General features: G+C 40.9%; 3 protein-coding genes across 4 annotated transcripts; 2 read left to right on the top strand and 1 right to left on the bottom strand.

Moving 5' to 3' along the window:
* The first annotated feature begins 332 nt into the window (after positions 1-332).
* Positions 333-5,067, top strand: dhrs4 (dehydrogenase/reductase (SDR family) member 4). The gene is made up of 9 exons (XM_028990174.1): positions 333-601; positions 2,751-2,871; positions 3,303-3,480; positions 3,575-3,676; positions 3,778-3,848; positions 3,927-3,978; positions 4,063-4,197; positions 4,464-4,519; positions 4,601-5,067. Exons 2-9 carry the CDS (start codon positions 2,756-2,758, stop codon positions 4,713-4,715), a joined length of 825 nt encoding a protein of 274 aa, XP_028846007.1. The 5' UTR covers positions 333-601; positions 2,751-2,755; the 3' UTR covers positions 4,716-5,067.
* A 22-nt stretch (positions 5,068-5,089) lies between these two features.
* Positions 5,090-12,845, bottom strand: tinf2 (TERF1 (TRF1)-interacting nuclear factor 2). The gene is made up of 10 exons (XM_028990164.1): positions 12,647-12,845; positions 12,081-12,283; positions 11,897-12,001; positions 11,624-11,719; positions 11,242-11,352; positions 10,782-10,905; positions 8,429-9,245; positions 8,274-8,332; positions 8,114-8,187; positions 5,090-5,346 (listed from the first exon to the last, which is right to left on the bottom strand). Exons 1-10 carry the CDS (start codon positions 12,657-12,659, stop codon positions 5,227-5,229), a joined length of 1,722 nt encoding a protein of 573 aa, XP_028845997.1. The 5' UTR covers positions 12,660-12,845; the 3' UTR covers positions 5,090-5,226.
* A 933-nt stretch (positions 12,846-13,778) lies between these two features.
* cideb (cell death inducing DFFA like effector b) lies at positions 13,779-16,328 on the top strand. Of its 2 annotated transcripts, none has more exons than XM_028972746.1 (5): positions 13,779-13,945; positions 14,241-14,355; positions 14,519-14,674; positions 15,674-15,870; positions 16,048-16,328. In XM_028972746.1, the coding sequence occupies exons 1-5, from the start codon at positions 13,920-13,922 to the stop codon at positions 16,184-16,186; spliced, it is 633 nt and encodes a 210-aa protein (XP_028828579.1). In that variant the 5' UTR covers positions 13,779-13,919; the 3' UTR covers positions 16,187-16,328. The 2 variants fall into 2 exon arrangements, with proteins under 2 accessions (XP_028828579.1, XP_028828570.1); XM_028972737.1 differs by having other exon boundaries at positions 15,659-15,870.
* Positions 16,329-16,379: the final 51 nt, after the last annotated feature.

Here is a 16,379-nt window from a genome sequence, read left to right as displayed (position 1 = left end):
AAGGGCACATGGTGGAGAGTGCAAAACCATGTAGTGCAACAGAGGTAAGTTTAAAGTGACGAAGTGACAAGTGAGGTAGTTGGCAGACCAGAGCTGCACAGAGTGACTGGTGCATGGTCAATATTACTTGCAATATTGCAAGTAATTACAAGTGTTCAAATATTGGAAATATAAACAAATATTACAAATGTATGTTTTTAAACATAATATGTAAAGGTGTGCACATGTAAAATGTGTGAAGTGAAAAGTGAAGCTGTGCAAATGACTGGGGAGGTCATGGCTGTTGTACCTGAGAGAATATGGCACAGGTTCTGCCTTTTAAGGGGGTGGTCTTAAATCATACAGTTTAAATGCAGTTTTCATAATTGTAAAGCTCAGAAACCACTGAGCGAAGTTCCGAACAGTATTCTCCCGTCGCGCGTTTTGTGAGGCTTTTCCAGCGTGGCTGGAGTATTCTAGTCGCGCTACGGTAGCCGCAGGAAGTGCCCGTCGTCAGCATGGCCGCCTTCAGCGTCAGAAGGTCGCGCTGAACGCACTTTGAGCTTGTATGCGCAATTTAAAAAAAAAAGCCATTGCGAGGTTTCCCTCGCACACCACGCAGGTAAGCTGCGAACGCGGAACCAGCGGCCGGGTTGCTGCTCGCGTTTTACGAACGAAATGAAGCTGCTTAGCGGGTAGACGGGCGTGCTCTCGCGTCTCCCCTCGTCGGACAGAATATTTAGATTGTGATGCATTGGTGCACCTAGGCAAGTCTTGCGTGTTTTTGATAAGAGTTAAACGCGCAGTTTAGCGGGGACGTTACGAACTATCACGAGCTAGGTGGTAGTAGCCTAGTGGGTAACACACTCGCCTATGAACCAGAAGACCCAGGTTCAAATCCCACTTACTACCATTGTGTCCCTGAGCAAGAGACTTAAGCCTAAGTTGCTCCAGGGGGGGAACTGTCCATGTAACTACTTATTGTACTTATTGATCAGGGCGTCTGATAAACGCTGTAAATGTAAAAATGCTGTGCTGCCCAAAGCAGCTGCGTGTGCGGTGCGCGTCCGAACATTTACCGCGACTCGTAACCTTTGGCCCATATCAGCCACGTCACTTTCCACAGTGAAATTGTGTCGTTCGCGAAACGATTCGTTCAAACGAACGGATCTTTTAAAGGACCGTACTGAGCCGAATCGTTTTCTCGCGTGGTTTTGTTTGTCTCTCTGTTCAGTTGAGCTGTCTGCCTGAATGAATGAACAAACAAAAATATTTATGCTCAAGGACATCATTGGGTAGTGACTATGGATTCTGCTTAAGTGCATTGTGCATAAATTGCATGAACAGTAGCACATAGCAGGTAAGAAGTCGTGTATAAATCTCAGTTTGAGAAAATATGCGACTCATTGCAACTATTTAGGAGACATTTATGTTCAGTGTGAATCCTTCGCTGAATATACTGTGGAGTAAATTTATTTTATTTATAGGTGCCTTTCTGACACACAAGGACACCGTACAAACAACAATACAAGACACAGTAAAACTACAATAAAATACAAGATTATGAGTCATATATACTAATCAATTAGACTGTCTGCAAGAGTACACTTGAACAGCGTAGTGAATTCATATTTCTGAGCTTGGTTGTGGAGCGGCTAAGTCCTCTGCTGCCCATAGATGTAAGATGGGCCAAAGGGACATTCAAATGGACGAAAGAGGATGTTCTTATACAATGAGAATAGTGACTTTGTATTACCTTGATTAGAGCTGATTAAACCAGAGTAGTACTTGTGTATAGTGTGAATTATACAGTATTTGTAATGGACCAGTTAAATAGCATATCAAAGGATTAAAACATCACGATTTATAAACGAGTTTAGTTTTTACAAAGGTGTTTGTTGAAAAGAAGAGTCACAACAATCAGTTCAGGGAGTCGGGTTCACAGGCTCCTCTAGATTGGGTGAACAAATCTTTCGAACGTGTCTTTTTAGTGAACTGATTCTAAAGATTCAGTACATCTAAAAGAACTGTGAAGTGATTGTCATTGTGAAACAGTGCATCACAGCACATGTGCACACTACAAAATGTGTCCTCTGCTTTAACCCATCACCCTTGATGAGCAGTGGGCAGCCATGACAGTGGCCTGGGGAGCAGTGTGTGGGGACGGTGCTTTGCTCAGTGGCACTTTGGTGGATCGGGATTTGAACTGGCAACCTTCTGATCACAGGGCCGCTTCCTTAACTGCTAGGCCACCACTGCCCCAAAAGTACATGAAAGTTAAAGGTAAAATGTCTCTGGCGCTGCGTGCATGCGCATCTGTACAGCGAACAGCCAGTGTCAGGTCCCTCGAGAGAAATTGAGATTTTGTTTTATGAATGTATATTTACATTCAACACCCTAAAGGGTGAGTTCTATTTCTGAAAATGCTTGGATTGTTAAATACTGCCAATAAAACTGTATACAGTACTAATTTTCACAGGAGACTGTTTTATTCCTAATATTATTTTTTGTTGGCTGTTTTACACTGTAAGTACGGCAGTCAAACACACAGGAGTGATAATTGCTACACTTTATTTAAACACACAGCAGCTTGAAATGTCTTGCAATATGTTGCAACCAATGCACTGTCCATAGGCTGTGCCCAGTCTATGACATATTCCTTTGTTACAATGTCTTGAGAGAGTTGAGTGTGTGGGAATGGGTGAAACAACCAATAAACATAAAATTACACTTTTCTAGTGTAAATTAATAATCAATTTTTATTCACACAGACCCAATGCTGAGATCGTTTGCTAAGGGTCTACTTACCAGCTCTGTTGCTGCTGCTAGAAGGACAATGTCACACAGCAGTCTGTCAGGAAAAGTCGCCATCGTGACTGCATCAACTGATGGGTGTGTAATGGTTTTAAATCAATCCCTGGCCTTTTCTCTTGTAAAAATGTTTATTGAACTAGTTCTTCATTCATTCATTCATTCATACAGCCCTGTACAGCCAATGATCATGTCATCCTGTTACAGAAAGTAGTGTCCGAGCTAGAGCCAAACTATGTTGGTATACATATACACCAATAACGTGAGCGGTCAAATCTAATATAAATCAAGAGTATGTTTAGGGTAGAGTGGAAAAAGCTATATGAGTGTGAGTATGTGTATGTGTATATATAATATTTTTCACAACTGTAGATGGACCAGAGTTCATGCAAAAACAGTCATCCAATGCCCTTTCACACAGAAAGATTTTCTGTCAGAACACGCGTTCATTTATCACTACATAAGGTCATCACAGTTGAACAGTTGCAGTGAGTTCAGTTTGTGTCTTTCAGAATTGGCCTAGCTGCAGCACAGGCTTTGGGCAAAAGAGGCGCTCATGTTGTGGTGAGCAGTCGTAAACAGGCTAATGTGGACAAGGCCGTGTCCCTGCTGCGTAGCGAGCATATACAAGTCACCGGCACCACATGCAATGTGGGTAACCGCGAAGATCGTGAGAAGCTTGTGAACCTGGTGAGTTTTCACCTGGTGGATCTTAGTTTCTTGTGTAGTACATGATTATTAAGATCAACAGAGAGACATACATTGAAGTTACTGTTCCATTCAGACAGTGAAGGAGTGTGGTGGCATAGACATCTTAGTGTCCAATGCAGCAGTCAATCCTTTCTTTGGAAACATCTTGGAATCCACTGAGGCGGTTTGGGATAAGGTTAGGACAAACAATGTTTTCTATAATAATGTATAAGCATTGCTTCTGAAGTGTTATTGAATAATAGTTGAGGAGCTACTGTGATTCGTACCTTCTGCCAGATCCTAGATGTCAACGTGAAAGCTTCTTTCCTGCTGACCAAACTTATTGTGCCACACATGGAGAAGAGAGGGTGAGACACAGACTTGCTGAATTACTTTGAAATAAATTGTCCAGTGTTTGACAGTTGATATGATTCTTTCATTTCTAGGGGCGGGTCTGTGGTTTTTGTGTCATCAATTGCTGGGTACCAGCCAATGCAGGTTTGTCAAATGTTTCTGTTGAATATGATTTAGTTGTCAAGTTAATTGTAGTGCACTTTTCAACCTATGACCTTTAACCTTCAGGCTTTGGGTCCGTATAGTGTGAGTAAGACAGCCTTGCTAGGCCTTACCCGGGCACTGGCACCTGACCTTGCCAATAGCAACATCCGGGTCAACTGTGTTGCACCAGGAATCATTAAAACCCGATTTAGCTCAGCGGTAAGTTAAACATGCAGATCTCACCCTTACTGTTTTCTTCAAGTAATGATCATCAAAATGTAATTATATAGAGGAACTGAAAGCCAATTGTGAATTTGGAGCCTTTGCTACATAATTATTCTCTAAAGAGCCATTCAGTCACCCCATTTTGCCAAACTGAATCCATTAATACAGCCTAGTCGTTTTGACATTGGGGCAGCAGAGAACATGAAATGTGAATACTTCCTGTCTGAAATCTCACTGTTTTGAAACATCGTTTTTTTCAGTTGTGGCAGTCTGAAGACCTTGTAGATGAGTTGAAGAAGCAGCTAAGCATTAAAAGGTTCCTTCTGCTTTCTTACCTATCTTTAGTTTCACATTTATTTTTTTTTTGCTCACAGTTTTAATTTGTTTCCTCACTCAGGCTTGGAGAGCCAGAAGAAATTGGTGGTGTTATTGCCTTCCTGTGTTCTGATGATGCCTCTTACATCACTGGTGAAACCGTAATGGTCACAGGAGGGATCAGTTGCAGGCTTTAGTGTATGAAATACATTACTTCCCTCTTCTACATGTCAGAGCACAATAAATGACAAATGTCAGCTAATGTAAGATAATTGTTCAGAGATTTGTGTATGTAAAAAAATGTATAGTGATTTAACACTGGGTGGGGGGGCAGATGATTTATTATGGGGTTGCACAAGCTACACAAAGCTTCCATGAACTAAAATAATTTTACTACTTTCCAAACTTCCAAAGCTTAAATGGTTACTGGAGAAATATCAAAGATGTTGTGATAATTTTGATATAGAGAAGAAAAGGTGTGCATGGATTCAAGAAGTAAAGCTTTTTAACAAAAAAAAAAACTTTATTCAAATGAATATTAATACATTACATACATTGTTTTTATTCATAATGTTTTTGACATGGGTCACAAAAGTTCATTATAATATTTCCTGTAATTTATCATAAGTAAACAACCAAACAAACAAACATGATTATGGGTTGGAAGGTCTACCAGTAAAATAAGGAAACAGCATTCATTTCCATGCTCTATCGTTTCCTGCTGGCATTAGGGTGCAGAGGCTGCTCGTGCACTCCCGGTTTCCAGAACTCTTGAAGTGTTGGCACATAAGTGTTGTGCTTGGTCTTGCAGTACTGCTTCATGAAGAGCTATAGGAAATGAAGAGAAGCATTATACCACAAGCTGAATATGTCTAAAAGGTCCAGGTTGTAGGAGGTTGATGTTGCAGTAACTCAAGCAACTCAAGCTTGTGCCAAACTGCATTTTACGAACACATTCAACAAGCACAAAACTAATACAACACAAATGGTTAAGAAATTCCCTACTGAGAATGTGGTCTTATTTGAAGATGGCAGTGAAAAGGCTGTGACATCACTCTCACGAACCAAAGCCCATCATTCAGATTTATGGTTAGGGTTCAGGTAGGGTTCACCAAGGACACTTCAAATCTGAGAAGTCAAAGACTCAATTACAGGTACTCCACACAGAGGGGGGGAAAGCTACTGTAGAACCCAGTCCATTCTGATATCAGCCTCAAAATCTAACCTGATTGCTACTGCTTGTCTTTTTCCCACTTTGTTGGAAAGAAGACCCTGGTGAGCACATCACTGGACCCACTACAGTTTACCTACCATCCTGGTACTTGATGATGTGGTCATGCACCTCCTACCTGGAGGTCATTGTGAAGTGACGAGTGAATAGTCAGCTCACAACATGGATCTTGGACTACCTCACCAACAGACCACAGAATGTGAAAACTGTGTGTTGGACAAGGTCATCTGCAGTACGGGAGCCCACAGGGAACAGTTCTGGCACCATTCCTCTTCACCATCTACACCGCACACTTAACTCACAACTCTACCAACTGCATCCTATATATGTTCTCTGATGACTTTGCAATAGTCAACCTCATCACAAATAGGGACAACTGACCACAGAGAACTGACCCATGACTGTGGACTGGTACCAGTAGAATGATCTCCAGATCAACATTGGAAAGACCAAGAAGCTGGTGGTAGACTTCCGCAGGCACAAACATTCTCCACTGCGTCCACATCCAAGGTATGGACTTGAGGCTGTGGAGAGCTAGCTACCTTGGTGTTTATCTGAACAATAAACTGGACTGGACCCACAACTCCGATGCTCTCTACGGGAAAAAAAGAGCAGAGCAAGCTGTACCTGCTGAGGTCTTTTGGACTGAAAAGACCACTCTTGAAGACTTTTTATGACTGTGGTGGCTTAAGCCATCTTTTACATTGTGGTCTGCTGGGGCAGCATCTCTGCTAGGGAAACAGGCTGATCTGGAGGGCCAACTCTGTTCTCTGACGCCCAATGACAGGAGAATGGCGACTAAGCTGTCATCCCTATTGGACAACATCTCCCACCCCATGCAGGAGACCCTGACAGCACTGAGCAGCTCCTTCAGTGGCACGCTGCGGCACCCACTATGTGGGACGGAGAGATTCAGAAGGTCTTTCCTGCCAACCGCTGTCAAGACTCTACAACAGCTGACTACATATACAAACAAGCACACACAATTTCCATTCATTCATACGCCATTTGTTTCACTTTAGACATTTTTGGGATAGGGAGGCAATTGTATTGGGGTGATAGACACACCTCATTTTATGTTTTCCATGTAATGGTCTCATTGTGTAAAGGTGTGCCTTATATTGGGGCCAATACCAAGAGACAACCTTTCTCAATGTGGCATCAATTTCTGTGGGTATTAAAAGCTGGTATTGTCAGTAAGTCAAATTTGATCATTCAAACAGCCATGAACACACAACGTCGCTTAACGGACAAGCAGCATCATCTGGCCATGGTGCGCCTTTGGGCAGGTGGCAGGCAGTCAGATGTTGCTCGTGAACTTGCCGTGTCTTAAAGTGTCATCAGCAGACTTGTATCAAGACACAGAACTACTAGCAGAGTTCATGACAGACCCACAATGATGACCAGGACCTAAGGACCTATGCACTGCCACACAGCTGCAGGCCCGTTTACAAGATATGAGGGATATTAGGGTTTCCAGACAAACCATTCACAACTGACTCCACTGCTTTGGCCTGAATGACAGAATTGTCACAGCTTGACTTCAGGAAGTTGGAGTGCCTCATATGGTATGGCCATCAATGTCCCCTGACCTCAACCCCATAGAGCGCGTCTGGGACAAGTTGAAGCAGAGACTGAGTGATCGTACCACGACCCCACGTGACTTGGCAGCACTTGTGGAAGAGTGGCGCGCATTACCTCAGAACAGCATCTTGAGGCTAGTGAGGAGCATGAGACGTCGCTGTCAAGCTGTAATTGCAGCAAATAGTGGAAACACCCGCTACTGACATTATAAATTTTTGTGATTTGGGGCGATCCCTGTTATTCTCAAAATTTTTGGAGTAATAACTATTAAACTAATGAAAATGGTGTTTCTTCTCATACATTATTAGTAATATCAAAGGGAACTTTTACTTAATTAAAGCTCAGAGCAAATAGGAAAAGCACAATTTCCCTAACTTATTGTGAGTAGTGTATATCCACTCTGTACATATGCCCTTACTTATAGTCTATGAATAAAATCATAAATATATTTTTAGATATATATAACATATATTTTTAATACTAATCCAGTTTTTTCCAGACTATTTATTTGAATATACTTTAATATTGTACACCTTGTTCTCCATTTTCAGCCATGACAATGTTAATGTACAATTTGTGGGACTATTAAAGGATAATTTGATCTTAATCTTAAATCCTGAGGATGCCTTTGACATTTAGTAGCAAACAGGTCCAATGCGTAGTACATAGTGCTTCCTTTAGCAATTCAAAAACAGTGCCCTACATGATGTTTTGGGGAGGGTCATAGCATGTCTGACAAACAGACTTGAACATGCGACAAATCAAGCAGAAGCTTCTCACCTTTCTTTTGAAATTCTTGGTGGCTTCATCCTCCGAATCAGTGATTATATCTTCGCCAAACAAGGAGACCTTACCTGAGAGACAGGACGAGAGCCTTGAGTCGTATGACGGATGCAAAAGCGACAAGCTATGCAAAATTGAATACAAAGCGTATTTTCACCTGGGCTATCCTGCCACATGAAATTGACTTGGGAGAAGCACAAAGACCCGCCACAGTTCCTGTACAGCAACGAAACCATTTAATGACATGGGCACATGAAAGAATTTTTAAAAATGGATTTCAGTCCTCAAAAGAAATGACCCTCTCAGCCTTACTCTTTTTCAGCCATGTCAGACAGCATATAATCCGAGGACAGAGAGCAAGTGCTCAGCTTCCTCTTCCGGGCCAACATTCTGCCTTTCTTCTTTGTGGATAGAGTCTCAGACGTTGCTTCAGGCAAGGAATTCTCAACTGTTTTCTGGTCCCGCGCAGAACGCAGTTCTCTCAGGTTCATGTCTGAGACGTCCACCCGAGGGATGACCACTCTGATCTGGCGCTTCATGCATGAGGCAATAAGGTCAGACAGGTCACACCCTTCTCCTAATTTTTTTATATAGCCACTGTGCTCAATGGCCACCTCTCCATCCATCTTTTTGGTATCCATGATATCCACAGTTTTGTGTTCCTTCTCACTTGCTTTGCTGGCTCTGCGTTCCCTTGCTCGAAATTTTCTGATGAATGTGTCCTTTTCATCAGTTGGCTGTCTCTCATTGGCTCGCCTACTCTCCTTTGTTCTATCCACCTCTTCCACACTCTTCTGCATTGGCCTTAAGTGTGACCTCAGGCGGATGTTTGAATCATTTTGAACAACTGGTGTGACAAAATCACTTTCTCTACAAGGAAAAGTTTCTTGATTGCCATCTGAGGTGGAATGTGGGAGATCTTTAGTAGATATCAGGCCAATGACCGGAGCAATGGGTGAAGAAACTCTTCTTGTAAGTCTATCACTAGTGCGTGAAAAAGACTTGACCGGGGTGGTAGTTCTGTTTGAAGTCAGGTTGGATTGTGATTGGTTGGACTGCTTCACTCTGCCAGAAGGAGGGAGAGACAGGGAGGACAGAATGGAGTCACCAGTGGAGGGAAGAAGGGATGCTATAAAGAAGAGATAAAAAGAGAAGAAGATTATAAATAACCCCAAACTGCTTGAAAACACACATAAAAAAATAATAAAAAATATATATTATCAGCCTGAAAAAGTATATACAAAAATTATGACAGTTTATAAATCTATAAAACCGATAATGAAGTCTTATCAAGTCTCAGTTTACTGCTACACTGCATGGCTCATTAACTCAAACTAAACTTATACAGATATTTTGGCATCACAAATGGCAAACTATAAAGTAAACACCCGCTACTGACAGTCAATTTTTGTTATTTGGGGCTATCCCTGTTATTGTCAAAATTTGGGCTAATAAATATTTAACTAATAAAAATGGTGTTTCTTCTCATACATTATTAGTAATATCAAAGGGAACTTTTACTTATTTAATTAAAATTCAGAGCAAATAGGAAAAGCCCTCATGTAAATAACAATTTCCCTAACTTATTTTGAGTCATCAGTGGTTCATATCTAAGGGTCATAATAATAGATCTATAAAAATTAATCTTGTGGGATGTGGCCCGCAGCCTGCGAGTTTGATACATGTGATATGAAGACAGTCTTTGCACTGTGTTGGTGTGGTGACCATTGTCACAGAAATTTGTCTACCAGCTACCGGATTACAATAATTCTTTTGTATAATTAAATGAATTAAAATAAAAAGTAAACATTTAGATTACATGTTAAAACTTACATTGTAACTCAAATAAACATACATACACAATCAATATTAAAGCAAGTGATACATTCAGGCTCATGAATATTGAGAATTCTATGTGAAATATGTTTGGCTCAACACACTTCCAGAATGGATTTTAAATAAACGAGATGTTTATTGTTTCACAAGATGTTAAGTGTTTCTGGCAATATTATCCACTCATATTCAGCCAAATGCATGAGAACTCATTAGTGCAGATGGACAGTGCAGAATGGCCTTAAGCATACTGCTAAAGAAACCGAAGGGTTTAAGGCAAAGATGTGGAGAGTTATGCAATGGCCAAGTCAATCACCTGACCTGAATCCGATTGAGCATGCATTTCACTTGGGGAAAATGCCCCACGAACAAGCAGGAACTGAAGTAGAGGCCTGGCATAGCATCACCAGGGATGCAACCAAGCAGCTGGTGATGTCTATGCATTCCAGACCTCAGGATGCAATTGACTGAAAAAAGTTCACCTGATTTTGATGCAAATACCCTCAAATTAAGACACATTTTGTTTGTTTCATTTCAAATGTAAGGAGCCCAAAAAAATTGAATTGTGTTAACATCCCAATATTTATGGACTTGACTGTGTTTATATTTTTTGTAAAATATGACACCAAGCAAGCCTTTCATGTGACATTTGAATTGCTGCCCTGACTGGTCATTTGTAAACTGATTGCTCAAATTTAAAAGCCACTCCAAAAATGTACCTGTATTTGTCCAATGGCAGGAGCCAATTCCAACCCTTATAAGAGCGTAGACACATAGATTGGAATTGGAACCTATACAAACTCATGTTTATGTAAAATGTCAGTCTTCCTACCAGCAGAGTCTAGGTGTCCTAAGCATTTCTCATGCTGCAGCAAACTTCTGAGTAGTTTGGGCTGGGAGGCAGATTCGGCACACCACTCCAAGACCGCAGGGGCAGAAGACATCCACGACACAGTCTGAAACACACAAAAGAAACAACACAGGCTGATGTTTCAATGAGAGCAGGTAAAGCAAATGTTGGAACAGTGGGTTTTTCATTATATTCAACTACATTGCCAAAACTAATAATAGATAAACTAATATATTTTTCTGGAAAGGCAATCCTTGTTTAACAAAGAAAAGTCCCAAAATTAAACGGCACACACTGCCCCTTAAACTAATTTGCCAGACAAATTAGGAGGAACCTCAGAGAAAGGCCCCTAGCTTCCATGTTCCATGTACTATCTCTACTTCAGCAGTAATAAGGTGGGATACAATGGGGTAAGGGCTTCGACAGTAATAAGGTGGGGTACCTGCTTTAGGTCTGGGACAGGCAGCAATTGGTCCAGTCGAATCAGAAACTCCCACAGCAGCTTCTCCATCGCCTTATCAAATTCTGGCCCATACTGATCAGGGAAGTCTTCCTTAAAATGAGAAATGTCCAGTCTAATGAAGTCTAATGAAATTGAATGATATGAATACCTTTCATGCTGCATAACACACTATTGGCATAGTTGAGTACTCAAGTACTTTATGAAAATAAAATCGACAGAGCACTCGACAGAGAAAAATATTCGATAATTACAGCCCTAGTTGAATTTCTATTTTTATTTAAAAGGTGAACTCCAACTGGGCAGACATTGTATGCTCTCGTCCAGACAGCTGTTCCATTTATCTTCTAATGCAGTTTCCTACCTGGAAGAAGAGCCGTCTCTGTTCAGGATCTCCAAGGAGGCTCTGCACTAACGTCTGGAAATTCCTAACAGTCATCTCGACCTTCAGGTCCTTCCTCTAAAAGGAGCACATTGAGACTAATGAACACTGTACACACCCTGCACTGTATATTGATGCTGAATAAAATACAAGCAGGATTATTAGATTATTTTACTCAGATGTACCAAATCACATGACACGTAAACAGCCGACTGAGAATGTTGGCACCATCAAGTTAGTATGAGCTTCACAAACCTGTTTGCCATTATTCAAAGGAATTATTCCTGGGATTGTGTCCAGTTGCGCAAGGACAACTTTTTGTTCTGGTTGTTCTGTTCCACGGCACAACTCCAGAATCATCTGACAGCACACAGGTCAAATGGAAAAATATCAGAATAGATGAACTAGACAAGCAAAACGTCCCCCCAGAGGAACTTACCCGTGCTCGCAGACCCAAAGTCAGCTTGACCTGGTGTCTGTAACCCAACAAGCCAGGTACGGTCTGACAGAGAGAAGTCACAAACTGCTCCAGCTTCCCATAGTGCATCACATCCCGCTGTAGCATGACTTTCCACATGGCTGCCGACACCAGGCGCATGGGCGGGGCCAGGAGACTCAGGGTGGAGATGGGTAGAGCTGCATCTGGAAGGAGAGATACTAAAATCAGCAAAACGACATTAAAAATGCCCCACCACTGCAGACTGTTTTTAAAGGGTGACTTTTCCCTTCCAAATATATAAATATGAACATTTCCTGTATAATAAGTCACATATTTTTATTGTGATATAGACAAGTCTCAACTGACTCTAATCAGATGGTGAAGCTACATTCACAAATATAGTGTATATTCAAAATTGTATAGGATGTATTGGATGATCATAGTCATTTGTAATTCTTTGTCTAGACTCCTAGATGACTGATTGTGATGAGGAGACACCAATAACGAGCTCATGCATCACTTTAATGGCAAAATAAGTAAAGCTAAACAGAGAAGCATGAACATACCTTCATTTGCCATCTTTGAGGACAAAGGACGTATTAACGATCATTTACATCCAGCCGATTAAAATAAACTCTCTGGTTTGCGTGAAGGGAAATCCAGTGTAAGATCTACAGCCGAAACCGACTGGAGCTCATACTTCTGTCTCGACTGGGAAAAAAACCTCACAAGGCAAAGCGCGCTAAAAACCCGAACCGTCCAACTTCCGCTACGCTGACGCGGGCCAGCTGGGGCGTGTTCGTTCTCGTCCGTCGAGCTTCTTTTCGGGCATGTTCGACGTGAACACTACACTCACACACCGGGTTTCTCGGCATGATGTTGCGTGTGTAATACACACTGCTTGGTAAAGACGGTCTACACGAAGTGTGTTTAGTAAATATGTAAATAATTTAAAATGAAACGTATTTGTTTGCTCTTATTCTGCATATAATTCTATGTTATATATAATATTAGTTTGTATGTGCTAAAATAATTAGCTCCTATTTGTTTTTTGTTTATTCACATAATAATATGCCAGAGACAATAAAAAATATAGACCAACACCCACGCCATATAAAAAGTGCTTTATGTGTAGTGAAATTTCAGGTGTGTGATTTAACTAGAAACTAAAACTCTTTTATTGTTAAATATTTGCAATATTGAATTAGTTGGTTAAATTTGGGCACAACGTGTACTTCGCAATATTTAAGTATATTAACACAGTATATTATATATTGTCCTATATTAAAAAAAATAGTCTAGCACTTAACAATTCCCTAGCATGTTAGTTAGGCCTGATCAGGGCTCATAGTTTTGTAACTCAAAATCTATAGAAACCAAATGAGAATTGCTGGTGTCTTCCTCTTGTAAGTCGCTTTGGATGAAAGCATCTGCCAAGTAAAGTAAAGTAAAGTAAATAAAAAATAAGATGAGGACTCTCTGTACTGTGACCCATGTGGCCAAAAGATGGCAATGGAAGGATGACACTGGTGACACTGGACTGAATTACCGTCTACAGGAACAGATTATTTTGTTAGTTGATGCTGGGGAATGTTAGAAGCGGTCAGGTGTAGTAAAATTACATACCCACTCAGATGCATAACATCGCAGAGTTAGGGACTTTGGCCCCATGAGATATTTTTTGTCTGATCATGCAAGCCATTCTAAAGTCCAGTCAGATAAAATGGCAGGGCAGCCGGACATTGACCAGTTAGAGAACAAACTCTCTTCTGAAGGACTCAGTTTCTGTTCTGACAGAGAAGCAGGAGAAGAAGGTGGAAGTAGGAGATTTTCTTTAACATGGACACAACATCTACACTGATCAAGTGAGTTTGTTAGTATCAGTTTTCTTTTCTTTTTATCTCAATAATCATTATTCATGAATTTATACATACAATTTATGTCCCATTTCGGACAACTTGTTTCTACATTAGACCTTTCTTCATTGCTACATTTGTTTGTGTGTTTGTATGAGGGTGGGGTGTAGATAACTTTTAAACATGATTATTGGTCTCATATAAAGCAGGAATGAGGTCTTTTATCTGATCCATAACTAACTGACAATGTTAAATCTGTATATGGGATGAAAGATATATGAAGTATTCCCTCCATTCCTCTCAGGTCAGTGTCCCGCCGCGTGTGGGCAGCCCCTCAGCGCCCCTTCAGAGTGTGTTCTTACGACCGGAGCGTCCGGAAAGGGCTAACTGCAGGAACCCTAGAGGAGCTCAGAGAGAAGGTGACAAGCAGAAAAGGGTTCAAAATACATGCACATACAATTATACATAAAAGGAAAAATGCATCATTATAATTAGACAAGACTTATTCCACTTTATTCACAGTGTGGTGGCTGCTCTCAGAATATAAGAAAGCTTGATGAACGCTTCTGTTGTGTCTCACAGGTGTCCCAGGTCCTACTACTGTCCTCACTGTTTGCTGTGGTTTGTGAGGAGGACGGGACAGAAGTGGATTCAGAAGAGTTCCTCAAAGCCCTCCCAGACAACACAGTTTTTATGGTCTTAGAACCAGGACAGAACTGGAGCCACCATTCTGAGAAGGTATGTGTATGTCACGTGGTCTCCTCATTGTTGCCATTTGTGACTTCACAAGACACCGTAGTAATTAATGTGTGGGTATGCCAAAAAACAGTCGCTTCCACTATTACAGGCACCTCTTGAAACCATTTGTTTTTCGTACCTTTATTGTACATTGAGAATTTGCCTTTTGATTGAAACTTTTGATCCCTCATCAAGAAATAAATATATATTTTTTTACAAAAACATGTACCACATTTGTTGGCAACCATGAATCTGAAACAATGTAACTGAAGTTCACTTCCATAGCCGGTAAGGAAGTGGACTCATAACTGAAAGGTTGTGGGTTCAAATCCCAAACTGCCGAGGTGCCACTGAGATCCTGTTGAGCAAAGAACCGTCCCCGCACACTGTTCCCTAGGACCCTTTCATGGCTGCCCACTGACTTCCGGATCAACTGGGATACAAATATGAGGAGACACTGAATCAATTCCTTCAGCCAAACATCATCATGAGAACTCCCAATCCAAATACGGGAGGTGTGTTGCCATTTATGAGTCAGGAAAAGAACATTAAAAAAAAGCTGCTCACATGAAGATGCTAAAAAATGGTTATTAACTGGAAATGTGATAAATTGTTCTCTACCCTGTGACCTGAACAGTGTTGAAAACCTTTGGAGTGAGCTGAAGAGATGAAGTCTCCAAGCTATATTATTGGCAAATTGAGGTTGTACAAAGTATTTATTACAGAGGAGTCAACCTCTTTTCTTTAATAATATTTTTTAGTTTAAGAGAAGGCCAAAGGTACTTCAACAAAGTGTGACTTTCTTCCCTAAACCTTTTAACAAGGAGTGCCAATAATAGTGGAATGTGTATGTAATGCTATGTAATGATAATGTAATTTTAAATAATTATAATTAGTTTTTGTAATCTGGCAACAAGAAAATGATAAAGGCCGGTTGTGGTACAGTATGTAATGTACAGTTTGACCAACTAACCTTTTTATCAGTATCTGCGTATTCAGGCTCCTCAGAGACACACAGTTGCCAAACCATCAGATATTAAGCCGAGGACTGGCAGGGACATTGCAAGAGTCACCTTTGACCTTTATCGTTTAAACCCGAAAGATGTGTTTGGCTCGTTAAATGTGAAGGCCACCTTCCAGGGCTTGTACACGGTCAGTGCAGACTTCCAGTGCCTTGGACCCAAGAAAGTGTTGAGGTGAGTGAGAATTAGTAGTAAGATTCTATGGTGTCTACGGATTCTAGTGTGTGTATTGTGTATAGAAGAAGCACAAATCCACACATACCAGAGACACAGAGCAGTTTTCTTTGTGTATGTATATGTATGTGTGTGTGTGTGTATGGTAGTTAATAATTGTTTTGTTATATTTGATAGGGAAGCCCTTCGTGTTGCCTCCAATTTCCTGCAAGCAGCTGGTCACATGCTCATCCTGTGTGCCAGCACAATTAAGCGCATCATTGCGGCGGATCTCTGGCAGTCACAGGCAATCAGACACGAGGAATACTGGGACTAATTTAAAACAGTGTTGTATGATGTACCATGCAAACCCTAATTACTGAAGGTTCGAATCAACATTAATCAATTTTGCACATATTTTGTTTTGCACTTTAATGGAATTCATGAGAATTATAATGCACTATTACTTTCAAGTAAGTAAACATTTGGACATATTTTGGTGTACACTGGCATGTGCATAGTATTCTGCT

The sequence above is a fragment of the Denticeps clupeoides genome, chromosome 1 (genome assembly GCF_900700375.1).
Source record: "Denticeps clupeoides chromosome 1, fDenClu1.1, whole genome shotgun sequence".
Lineage (NCBI taxonomy): Eukaryota > Metazoa > Chordata > Actinopteri > Clupeiformes > Denticipitidae > Denticeps > Denticeps clupeoides.
Note: the sequence above shows the minus strand (reverse complement) of the source record. Positions and strands in the feature narration are given on the sequence as shown.

Bases quoted from the DNA above. Each gene is read 5' to 3' on its own strand.
- cideb (XM_028972737.1), top strand. From the start codon at position 13,920: ATGGACACAACATCTACACTGATCAA. The intron at 13,946-14,240 runs GTGAGTTTGTTA...CATTCCTCTCAG, and splicing joins ACAACATCTACACTGATCAA to GTCAGTGTCCCGCCGCGTGT. The intron at 15,871-16,047 runs GTGAGTGAGAAT...TATATTTGATAG, and splicing joins GGACCCAAGAAAGTGTTGAG to GGAAGCCCTTCGTGTTGCCT.
- dhrs4 (XM_028990174.1), top strand. From the start codon at position 2,756: ATGCTGAGATCGTTTGCTAAGGGTCTACTTACCAGCTCTGTTGCTGCT. The intron at 3,481-3,574 runs GTGAGTTTTCAC...TGTTCCATTCAG, and splicing joins GTGAGAAGCTTGTGAACCTG to ACAGTGAAGGAGTGTGGTGG. The intron at 4,520-4,600 runs GTTCCTTCTGCT...TTCCTCACTCAG, and splicing joins AAGCAGCTAAGCATTAAAAG to GCTTGGAGAGCCAGAAGAAA.
- tinf2 (XM_028990164.1), bottom strand. The intron at 8,333-8,428 runs GTAAGGCTGAGA...GTTGCTGTACAG, and splicing joins TCTGACATGGCTGAAAAAGA to GAACTGTGGCGGGTCTTTGT. The intron at 8,188-8,273 runs GTGAAAATACGC...CCTGTCTCTCAG, and splicing joins CATGTGGCAGGATAGCCCAG to GTAAGGTCTCCTTGTTTGGC.